General features: G+C 37.2%; 1 protein-coding gene across 9 annotated transcripts in view; it reads left to right on the top strand.

Annotated features, from left to right (window-relative positions):
• RALY (RALY heterogeneous nuclear ribonucleoprotein) overlaps positions 1–5,625 on the top strand; it is a 258,358-nt gene extending 252,733 nt beyond the window's left edge. For 8 of the 9 annotated variants that reach the window (XM_087929154.1, XM_087929153.1, XM_087929151.1 and 5 more), the window contains 2 exons: positions 2,864–2,912; positions 5,121–5,625. In XM_087929154.1, the coding sequence (XP_087785280.1) occupies positions 2,864–2,908 (45 nt within the window). In that variant the 3' untranslated portion in view covers positions 2,909–2,912; positions 5,121–5,625. Of the gene's footprint in view, positions 1–2,863 lie in introns of all 9 variants that reach the window. The other variant, XM_087929152.1, reaches the window with a different exon arrangement.
• Positions 5,626–12,774: the final 7,149 nt, after the last annotated feature.

Raw genomic sequence — 12,774 nt, 5'->3', positions numbered from 1 at the left:
TGTATGAGTAAAGTGTCTGGAGTGAGAAAGAGTGCGGTCTGACAGAAGGGGTGGGGGTGAATCGAGCCTTGGAGCACTTTTGCAATGTAAAAGAAATGCATTTTGGAAGCAGGTCTTTTAAAAACTTCTCCAAGGATTCCCCATGGACGCTGCAAGTATCACTTTCCCCTTGTGAGTTAAAGTGCTGGAGTGAGAAGAAGTCAGTCTAACAGAGGGGGTGGGGAAATCCACTCAAGCCTTGGAGAAATTTAAAGGAGCTACTTCCAAAATACTTGTCTGTTAAGTGCTGTGTGTGTGTGTGTGTGTGTGTGTGTGTGTGTGTGTTTGTGCATGTCTGTGTGTGTATGAGAGAGAAAGAAAGAAAGAAAGAAAGAAAAGGAAGGAAGGAAGGAAGGAAGGAAGGAAGGAAGGAAGGAAAGAAAGAAAGAAAGAAAGAAAGAAAGAAAGAAAGAAAGAAAGAAAGAAAGAAAGAAAGAAAGAAAGAAAGAAAGAGGAGGGTAGAGAAAGAAAGAAAAAAATAGGAAGAGAGAGAGACAAAACTCTGTGCTATTATTTTTAATTGTTCATTATTTATCATGAGTGAATATTTTACACTGTCCCTACACCTAGAGTGATTTTTCTGCCTTTCTTTTGCCCAGGGCTACCACATATTTTTCAGGATTTACATACGTTCAGTGTCAATAGTCCAGAGCATAAAATACACATGTGTTTAACAAGAGTTGAAAAGGGACCTTGGAGGTCTTCTAGACCAACCCACAGCTCAGGCAAGAAAACTGAGGATGCCAAACTCTGAGTAGAAATCCCGGGAAAGGTGTCAGAATAATACTTAGAAGGGACCTTGGGATGAACCCTATACCATTTCAGAGAATTGGCTGTCCAGTCTTTTCTTCAAAACTTCCAGTGATTGAGCACCCAGAACTTCTGGAGGCAGGCAGTTCCACTGGTTAATTGTTCTCACTGTCAGGAAGTTTCTCCTTAGTTTTAGGTTGCTTCTCTCTGTTCAGTTTCCATCCATTGCTTTTTGTTTGCCTTCTGCTTCTTTGGAAAATTCATTGTCCCCCTTTCTTTGTATCAGCCCCTTAAAAGCCTGTTGCCTATCACACTCTTGAGTAAAGCATGTGAGCCATTTCCTCCTTTCAGTGGTCCATGAAAGTACATCTATAGTATGCAGATAATAAAGTCAAAAAAGGTGAACAACATTTTTACAGAACTATAGATAAGTTGAGGCTGGGTGACACGGAATGGCTGGGAGGGGAGGAGCCAGGTGAGGCACCCCTTGATGTGAGTGACATTGAGTTGGCCATGCCCACCCACTCACATGACCACCAAGCCACACCCATCAAATAAGCCACGCCCACAGAACCAGTAGTAAAAAAAATTGAATTCCACCACTGCAGCAAATTGCAACCAGCCTGCCTTCCATAGAAGACTTGCATATTGCATTGGTCAGAGGAAGGGCTGAGAAGTTATCTGCAAGACCCCTCACATCCTGGACATAAACTGTTCAACTCTTTCCCTCAGGACAGTACTATAGGCCAAAACAGTTAGACACAGGAACAGTTTTTTCCCTCAAGCTATCAATCTGCTGAACATCTAATTCTCACAGTACTGTCCAATGTCTGTCTTTATCTGCTCATGTAGTGTGGCTGTAGTACAGATAGTCCTCAATTTATACTCACAATTGAGCCCAAAATTTGTGTTGCTAAGTGAGGCCTTTTGTTAAGTGAGTTTTGTCCCATTTTACAACTTTTCTTGCCACATTTGTTAAGTGAATCACTGCAGCTGTTAAATTAGCAATATGGTTGTTAAGAAAATATGGTTTTCCCATTGACTTTGTTTTCCAAAAAGATGATCACATGACCCCAAGATAATGCAAGCATCCAGATGTAAATCATGTGACCGTGGGGATGTTTACAATGGTCATAAGTGTAAAAAATAGTCATAAGTCACTTTTTTCTGTGCCAAAAGTGGAGATTAATTTTTAAATATATTTTAAACAAATCCAAGCCATTTAATGTTACAAATATTTGATCATGTGCCTGGCATAGAAATACAAGCTTTATGCTCCACATATTTCATTACAATTCAATGTTCACATCTTAGAAATGGGACAGAGTATACATTGGCCAAGTGAACAGGACCAATTATGATTCTTCTATGAATATAAATAAATAAAGCAATCATTATTCTTATCTTATGTTATTGTTCTAGTTTAATTTTTGATAAAAGATAGGTTATAATATTTTTAAAAATGAATGCTTGGTTACCTAGTTCAGCCTGATGTGAAGCTAAAGAGAGCAGGGTCCTTAAAATTGCCAAATTACAGATCAAACAGATCAATAAACATGTAATAAACAGACACGGAAGCTGCCTGGTTTCCCTATTATAATACCAAATTTCTATCCAAACTCTGGCAATTCTTCCTATCTAAAATAGAAAAAAATATAGAAAAATGTTGATTTGCAGAGAATAAATTAGCATGCATAAACCAAAGAATATGCAAATATATCAGTGGTGGGATTCAAATAATTTAACAACCAGTTCTCTTTCCTAATGATTTCTTCCAACAACCAGTTCACCAAACTACTCAGAAAGTTAACAATCGGTTCTCCAAAAGTGATGCAAACTGATTGAATCCCACCACTGAAATATATCCCCTTTTTATCCTTTGTGCATTGATACATTTCCTGATCTTTATTGATACTTAAATTATCAATCTAAGAGAAAAGATACAAAATCCTACAAATTCTATTTAGGAATGCCTCTTCAAGTTTAAAAGGACTTCACTTTTAAGCAGATACGTATAAATATATACTTTTGAGATTGATTTTTCTCTTTTCTCTTTTCTTTCCTGCTTCTTCAGGAGAATAGCCATTTCACGTATGTGGAAGACTCCAGCCTACAGTAATTAGGTATATTCTAAAATGTACAGATTCCATTCATGACAGCAATATCATATTGAATTGTGTAAAATAATATTTAATTATTCATAATTTGATTTAATAACACATGGTTAAGTTTCTTTTCTCCTTTTTGGAGAGGTTTTTTTTCTTGACAAAACATGTATTACTTTGTACCATGCTATTTATAACTTCATGGTGGTGGATGAACAGAAGGATTGCAACATGTATCAGTACCACAGGCATGTAAGGGGAATTACCTGCATTTTCATACTATCAGCCTACTGATATTGTCCTGAAACTCAGCTGTCTTTCTGCTGACATGAAAAGAAACAGAAAAGGATGAAGAAGGGAAGTTACAGAAAAGATAGCAAAAGAAACTTTGGCCTACAAGTGATTAACCGAGCAGAAGTATTGTCTTTCTTTGCCCCTTGATAGCCATCAGGCTACATAATCATATTTTTGTCAAACTTCTGTACTCATTGTACAGATTAATGATTGCCCTTGACATTTCATGCAAAGAAAATGTAGTATATAAATTTGAAATAGTAAACCAAATAATTTCCCCTCTCCTTCCTATGCTTAGCATTTCACAAGAACAACAAAAGGGAGTACCACAAAGAGTTAGAATCTTTCCTGATATATTTTGCTGGACAAATGTTGACCCAAAGGGCTGCCCTGAATTCAAAAGGAAACACATGGACCAATATTTCCAAGCAGTTTTGTAGGACACTGGAAAGTAGTCATCCCAATGGACTATCATTACTGCTCCCACACACATACATATATACAAATCCTAACCCCAAATCTTAGTATTAAACTGGGAGCCTTGTAATCAGCATTCACTACTGAAATAGATACTGTATCAAGAGATGCAGAATAGAACTTTTCCTTTCTAGAAGGAGGAAAGGAAACAGTCTGTAGAAAACCTACTTTCTTGAGACAGGAAGCACTATGATGAGTACAGTTCCACAGTGTGTATGTATGGTTTTGCATTTGAAATCCGGATCATGCCTGCTAAAGCCAGTGTGTCTCATAGACAATCATTTAAATATGAGCCAGCAGTGTACTGTAGCTGCCAAAAAAGCCAACACAGTTTTAGGCTGCATAAACAGAGGGATATAATCAAGATCATGTAAAGTGTTAATACCATTGTATAATGCCTTGGTAAGGCCACATTTGGAATAATGCATCCAGCTTTGGTCGCCACGATGTAAAAATGATGTTGAGATTCTACAAAGAGTACAGAGAAGAGCAACAAAGATGATTACTGGAAGCTAAAACATATAAAGAACAGTTGCTGGAATTGGGTATGTCTAGTTTGATGAAAAGAAGGACTAGGGGTGACATGATAACAATGTTCCAATATCTCAGGGTCTGCCACAAAGAAGAGGGAGTCAAGCACCCGAGGGTAGGACAAGAAGCAATGGGTAGAAACTAATCAAGGAGAGAAGCAACTTAGAACTAAGAAGAAATTTCCTGACAGTTAGAACAATTAATCATTGGAACAACTTGCTTCCGGAAGTTGTGAATGCCCCAACACTGGAAGTTTTTAACAAGAGACCGGATAACCATTTGTCTGAAGAGGTGTAGGGTTTCCTGCCTAAGCAGAGGGTTGGACTAGAAGACCTCCAAGGACCCTTCCAACTATGTTATTCTATTCTATTCTTATTATCTGAGATATCACTTAGAAAGATCAAAGTGGTTGTTATCGGGCCTTTGTTTCCAGGAGTAAAACAATTCTTCATCCAGTTTCCTAAGGATTAAGAAGGCAAATAATTATAAAAGCAGAAAGGAACACTGACTAAAGTTGGGACATACAGCACAATAACTAATATACATAGTTTGAAATTTTTGATCCAAGCATTTGGTAAGAATTTTAAATGAAATGTTCACTTTATGACCCAAGCCATGCAGCCAATAAGGTTCCAAAACATAATTTACACTTTTTCATAGCAAAGGGTCAGAGAAGCTAGTCCTAGGAATCTCAGCAAGGGCAATTGAAGAGATAGATAGCACAGTATGTCCTGATTTCTTTTTAATTACAAGGAAGCTAAGTGCAGAAGAAAAATATATTTCTTCCTATTGACCATTTTTCTAAAATGCAAATACTTTCAACCAGTGCCATACTAAGAAACACAAAACATGTTTTGTGATTTATTAAACTGAAACCTACTACAAAATTGTATTATCCTTCATTATCTTTTTTTTTCCTTCAAGGTTCCCTTCTTTGTACAATACTGTAAGATGGTTTATTCCTAGTTGCCAACTTCAAAAATAGATGGAGCGTTGTTTGCTTAGCAGGGTAATCCAAACTTTCAGACTCCAACTTCAGGAAAGGGTGAGAATCACATTTTCTTATGGGCCAAATTCAGAGGAACTGATCCTACCCTTCTAAGGATTTCTACTGGAAGATATACAACCTTTCTTCAGGACATAGTAACAGAAGATTGCGTCTCTCAAAGCACAGCAATTTACAACAATTTCTTTGTTGAAAATACAAGTTACAAAACAGGCAAGCATTGTTTTTCTTTTTTCTTTTCTTTATTCTTTTGGCTCTTCTCTATTAGCTTATCCTGCAAAGTTTGGTCACTTTGGCATCTCTAGCTATTTTCAAAATGCTTCCTAGACTTTGTTTTGCTATGAACAAATGCAGGACTGAAGAATGGAAGAAATGGGGGAGGGGGATTTGTACATAACATCCTGTATAATAAAAGGAAGAACTTGATTCATGATGTAAGCCTAGTATCTTTTTTTTTTTTTTGCTGTTATTGCTATTCAAATAAGTTACGTTTCAAAATATTATATTGGATTCAGGCTACCTCTTCATCACATGGGATATTTTGGTTCACAGTACCAACGCCTAATTTTCTTTCAAACTTTTGGTCTCTGTGCTATTCTTATTTAACATACATAAAAAATGGTGTCCAAACCAAACTATGAGTGGAAGCTGCCACCATTAATGCTTAGAATTCCAGGTCTATTTTTTTCCTGGATACTCAATTCCATTTTCTTCTTTCATCCTGCTACCAACATCAGCCAATATTCCCGCATCCATTGAGCATATTGAATACCCACATCTGTTTTGGAGTTCTCCTGCCTCTCATGTGCTTTTCTACTAAACTTCAATTTTATTATATGCTGCTTTTTAACTTAGAGTGAAATCTAAGTGACACCCAGAAGAAATTTATCATAATATTTTAGGTAGAAAAGCACCTGCATTTGTCATTCCATTTTCAAAAAGGAAATAATAAATTTTGATTCTGTTTCTTGTGAGATTGGTCTACTGCCCAAAAGGGAGGGATAAGAAAAGCTGATTTACCTAGCCACAAACCACAAAGCTACATGACCAAGAGACACAAATGAAAGAAAGTGGAAAGAAAGTGATAAAGGCACTGAGAGACCTGACTCTCAGACATAGCTGGATTCAGGGGCAAGACACTAAGTGAGATCTTCTTATGGGGAATAATGGTGGCAGCAGTAATTACCAAGCTTTTGTGCCAAGGAAGCTCAAAAAAGTAGGCCCTGAGTACTTCTGGGGCAGATGGTATGAAATCCCCATCCTTTCACCCTACAAGTTTATGCCATCCTATGTAACCTATATTTACTGGAGTTTCAGTGCTGACATTATCCTGCAGAACAGAGGTATCAAACTCAAGGCCCTCAGGCCAGATCCAGCCTGCAGGGTACTTAGATCTGGCCTGCCAGGCTGCCCTGGAAATAGTAAAGGACCAGCCCATGGTGCATCTGCCAGCAAAAACAGAGTTTGGAGCTCCTTTTTTGCTAGCAGAGGGTTGTAGGAAACTATCGCAGCCAAAAATGGAGCTCAGGAGCCCGTTTTTGCTGGCAGAGGGTTTAGGCCACCACAGGTGCCCCGACACGAGTGACATTGAGCTGACCACATCTACCTTGGCCACACACACACACACACCACCCCCAAGGTCAATCACAACTCTGCTGCGGCCCTCAATGAAATCGAGTTTGACACCCTTGCTATAGAATATGCTGGTACAATCCAGAAGCCATTGTTCTCTCAATAGCTTTGAGTTTTCTTGGTCGTGGCTATAAAACAGTTCCAAGCCACAGTACATTTCCATGCTCCTTGGTTGGGATGAGGTTCTTTTGTTGGAATTCAGTTCCAGTTTTGCCACATATTTTTCATTATTTCCATAAAGTACTCCTTTTGTCTCCTCAGTCCACAGAACACTGTTCCATTAGCTTGGTATACCCTCCAGGCAGTTGTTGGAAAAAACGAGGTGGGTGCCAGTTTGCTTGCTGGGGAACACTATTCTTGGCATACTTTCATGAACACTATTGTTCATTATTATACCTAAAGTGCACTCATATACACTGACTTTAGATAATTAAGAACTCCAAATCCTTTCCGGTAACTCTGGGGTTCCTTATGATCTTCCCATCTGGAGTGATTTTTGTTGGACCACACCTAGGAAAACTAACATTTTTTTAAAAAAATTGACCACTATCTTCCTATGGATTGATGAAGGCAAAAATCTTAGACAATAAGTTTTGTAACTGACAGTCCGTGTTTGAGACTCAAGCACTGCATATGGGGTGAGCTCCCATTCTCTCCCCAGCTCCTGCCAATCTAGCAGTTCAAAAGCATGCAAATGTAAGCAGATAGATTCTGCTTCATTCTGGAAAATTACTTTGCATTTTGTATTTCATGCTGGCCATGTGATGACAGAAGCATTTCTCAAGACAACACAGGCTCTGTCAGCAGAGAATTGGAGATGAGCATTGCCCCCTTGAATCAGTCATGATTGGACAGGGAAAACCTTTAATGCCTTTCTAGCCTCCTGAGCACCAACAACCATTTTTCAGAGGTTTGCAGAGGCATGAGTCATTCCTCAAATCTGCATGATAAAAAACAGACTTCAAAGGAAATGGCTTTTTGAGAGGAAAACTTCTCAAATTCATCCCATAAATTGGAATAGCTATCTCAATACATCGTATTATTAATCCTAGAGCTTCTTATATATATTTTTACAAGAACAGTTAATGTTGACTTAATATGTTCAATAAAGACATGGTACACATTAAGACATTTACATCTATTAATAAAACTTAAGAAGCCCTGATCACACCACAGATTATAGTTCTGCAGAATTGCAAATATTTCTAAAAGGTTCACAAATGTTTGCCCACGGTTGGATTTCAGAACTATTTCCCGAAGCCACACTTACAATAGGAAGAACTATTTATGGCTGCTATGAGGCTTTTGCATGCTGACATTGTGGGTACAGATAATCACAAAGAAAGTATCACAGCAGCCTACCAGGTATTAATAGAATTCCATTAGGTTTCAGCTTATTCACAGGATAGTAACATCACCAGCAGTATCCCATGCTGAAAAATAATTGCAACAGTCACATTAGGATATATAGGTTGCAGGTAAGACTTCTAGGTAAACCAAAGAGGCTCCTGCTTCATTGTTTTCTACCAGCCAATTAGGGAGACACATTTGTGAAGACCTATCTAAGTGTTCTGTTCCATATTTCCATAAAATAAAGATGCATCAAAGGCAAAATCATACAGCAAGACTTGTGTCAGATGAAAAATGTTATCTAAATGTCAGACTAACTCAAGACAAACATGTTTGTAATGAAATGGAGGCAATGGAGATGATGTATCCTCATGAATATGTCTTTTAAGAATGGTTAGTGAGGCATTTTAGTTATTAATTTCATATGCTGCCAATCTCACAGTTCAAGGTGACTGGGCACCTTATAATGGGAATAAGGGAGGCATGCTGGCAACATGGCCACATCCGAAGATGAGCTAATTGATGGCAATAAAACTATGTACAATCTATCCAAAGAACAGAAAGATAAGTGCTTGATTTTTAGAAATTTTTATTGTAAAACAAGAAAAAAATGGTACCAGCTTCTTAGGAAATAGCAGAATGCTCAGAATAGATTTTTTTTTTAAGGCTGGTTTAGACTCACTTATTATATTGTAGTTACTTGAAGCACCAACTATACCTTACAACTATAAAAGATTATCCCAGCCTTCAAAATGTCACAAGTGCTAGAATAAAAGGGGAATCACGATGTTTAGCAGGCAAAAACCCATAAGGTAGCTTTGTTGCTTCACATTTAAGCATAACATTCCATGACTAGATTTATTAATCTAGTCCTGCAAACTGAATTGAAATCCTTCAAGCATATACTTTTTCTCATTTTTCTAATGAATGAGGCGGTGAAAAAAAAATAGAATTGATTCTCCAATACATAGATGTATGTATGTGCTGTGGTATTTAAAAACCTCTACTTATTGCTGAAGCTTATTGCTGAAGAAGCTTCTCTGGTGAGAAACAAAACATCTTCAAAGGAAAAAAAAAGCACCTTTGGGACTATTTTACTTACGTTAACAAAACTAGAATTTTTTTAGGACCATGACCCAAATAACCATGTATTTTTGAACTCCCTAGCCCATGATGGTGAACCTATGGCATAGGTGCCAGAAGTGGCACACAAAGCCATCTCTCTGGGCACACCCACTGTTGCCCATTGCTTTTCCGGGTTCTGGCGTGCACATGCATGCCAGCCAGCTGGTCTCCACCAAGTGGGAATGCCAGACACTGGAGGACACGTGTGCGCTGGGAAGCTGGGCTTCCAGTTTCCAGCATGCACATGTGTGCCAGCCACCTGGTCTTTATGCGCGAGTGCCGGAAAACAGAAGCTCAGCTTCCTGGCGTGCACATGTGCACTGGGGAGCTGCTCTTCTGGTTCCCAGTGCTCTATTTCAGTACTTGGTGCAGAAAAGGTTCACCAACACTGCCCTAGTCTTTATCTGGATCCAGAAAGTGAGAAGACAATGTTTACCTTACAGAGAAGGTAACCTTGACTCCAAGGGTTTTTTTGCTTTTACCGTATTAATTCCCTGAAACTTTTCTAGTTAGCGTAAGGAAAGCATAAGGAAAGGATCAGATGTCACGGAACATCAGCTAGGGCAAACTGCCAATCAGGATATGATATGGTATTTAGAATAGTTGTATTTGGAGCATCATAGGTGATAAAATTTTCCCGACTTATGGAAGAGATGGCAAACACTACATTAGTTAAGTATTATAGGATCCTAAAATTAACATAGCTCAACAATATCTGACAATTTTCCATTCACCAACTGGACTGCAATGAAAGATGCTGGTTATCACCTTTAAAGCCCTTCATGGCTTGGGCTGGGTTACCTAAAGGGTAGTCTTCCCCATTGTTTCTACCTGCCCAATTCTATCAGGCATGTTGGGCCTGTAACAGGTATTCCTAGAAATGTCAGCTGATAGGAAGCAGTCTTGCCTTCTCTGCCATCTGGAACACTCTTTCCTCAGAAATTAGGATGACCAAGGTCTTATTGGTCTTTTGTGCCTAGATCTGGGCCCTTGGGAATGTTAAGGGACCATTTTTTTAGCTATATTAATATCCATGCCAATAATTTACTCTGCATTCATATATATTTATTTTATATTGATTTAAATTGTTTTTATGCTTTTACAATGCATGCTGCCCAGAGTCACTTGAGATGGGCAGCTACAGAAATCAAACCAAATAAAAAAATAAATAAAAATAAAACATACTTTGCTTCAACAAGGTTTGTACATTATGAACTTTCAAACAATCCTAGGAAGTCTTCTGTTTTATTCAGAAGGCTTTAAACAATACTGGTGTTATATTTTCCTATTTAAATAATTAAATGAGAGGAGGTGTAGCTAATGCTGGATGTCTGCAAAAGCATCCTGTGAAAACAACCACAATTTGGAAAATTATACAAGAGTCACTGATCCTGACTTTATTCAATTTATAAGGTACATCCAACATTCATTACAGCTCAGATGCTATTTAAGTCTTTTAAAAAAAAAACGACTTTAGACTTTTCTATTCTTAAAAACCTTTGGAGAAAATATAAAAATTAATTTCCTGGCAAACTCAGTTGAATGTCTATTTACATACAAATTACAATTCCAACAAAGATTCTAGATTCAACTTTAGTTAAAGTATCACAGTTAACATCCATTAACCAAATACCTTTCAATATTGGTAACAAGGATTATGAGAAGATAAATCAGAAGTCTTGAAACAGTAGTGAAAAGGCACTCTTCCTTAAACCTTGCAAATGTTTTAGTTTTAAATTCAAAAGTATCATTTTTAAAATATCCAAGCAGGCAAAGAAATATAAGAATCCTGCTAGATCATACTGAAGTATTATGTAATCCAGCCCAATTTACCTCAGTTACTTGGATAACTGAGGAATTTTACACACAGGATGAGGCAAAATTCCTGTCTGGTTGACCCTGGTGAGGTCATGTAATTGTCATAAAAACTGCCTTCTCTATGGGCTTAACTTTAAACATCAATTTGGCAGTCTGTATCATATTTGGTAATGATGAATACTATGTACTATGAGTATACTTCCTTCTTTCAAATTCATTGGCTGATTCCAGATTCTATAATTCTTTTAACTAGACACATACACAGTATTTGCAGAAAGAATGAGATAGATACTAATAACTTTATTGCAATCTCTTTTCTAATTATTTTGTATCTTCTTCACAGAAGGTAAGTAATTTTTACACACATACCCACCACCACATCAAGATTCATTTTTAGTATTCACCAGTTAAATTCTCATTCCACACATTAAGTATTTAAACAGCTTATATGGCCACCTATTTTGCATCCACAATTCTGGGCAGCTAAGATGAACAAAAAAATTAAAACAAAAATAATAAATCATGAATTTATTTATTGCCTTGCTTCACTCTGAACTTTGTAGAAAAAAATAGTATTTGCCATTTCAATTCCAATTTATTCAATGCAGACTCGTGGTTGTATGAGCCCTTTTGTTTACATCACTCACCAATAACTGATGTCACCATCAAATCTGAACCCACGCTGTTCAGCATCAGCTCCAATAAAGATTATCTTTATAATATTCAATTGCAAAAGATGTCCACTTATTTCTATTCCCACGTCCTTGGTCAAAAATCCCAAATGCTAAGGCCACAGGTCCTCTTAGTCCATGGGACTTAGTTCATGATTTCTGTACTAATTTATCCAAAGCCTCTTTTGAAAGATCCCAGTGAATATAACCTTCTTACACAACTATGCTTTAAGGCATGAAAAAAACTGATGTGCTACTGCATTAAGATCACCAAGCTTTCTGACAGCTTGGTTTCTGGGTCAGTCGTGAAATTGGTGAACTCTGATAGGAAGAATGTACACTGGGTATCCTTTCCAAAAACTGAAAGTACAGTGCTTTGGGAGTGGGGGAGGAATGTAAGATTATTTAAGTTTTAATAGCTGCGCTTTTTCTAACTTTGTGTTTTCATTTAAATGGGTGATACATACATAATTCATTTTTACAATTTCAAGATTTAACTTTCTTAGTACAGTACTGAAAGCTAGCATTACAAAAACTCTAGATTATGGCAATGATAATGTGCAATTACACTGCAATGTTTTCCCAAAATTACATGCATTAATATGGCATCTTGATATGGTATATTTTAATAATTTTTATTAGACCATCCTAATGCACAAAGTGAACACCAAAATGCAAAAGAAAGCTGGCTAGACAGCTAACCTAAACCCAATTAATACCAATCTCACATTTATCTGTAGGATTTGTCCCTTGTAACCAGATGATGAAATTCTTATATGCTTGGAGATATTCAACTGGGAGAACCTATTTGTGATTTAATATTTTATGATATGTTCCATTACATTAATTCAACTATGCCCATTTGCTTTTACAATACACTTAATTAGGACAACAAATGTTTTTATAACACAATTGGCCATGACGCTTGCATGTACTCATACTATTGTTAACAGAGAAACTAAAAAATTCAAATGAG

Source organism: Pseudonaja textilis, chromosome 3 (assembly GCF_049901715.1).
Source record: "Pseudonaja textilis isolate UNSWEBS1 chromosome 3, rPseTex1.2, whole genome shotgun sequence".
In the NCBI taxonomy this organism is placed as follows: domain Eukaryota; kingdom Metazoa; phylum Chordata; class Lepidosauria; order Squamata; family Elapidae; genus Pseudonaja; species Pseudonaja textilis.
This window is presented reverse-complemented; position numbering and strand designations above follow the sequence as displayed.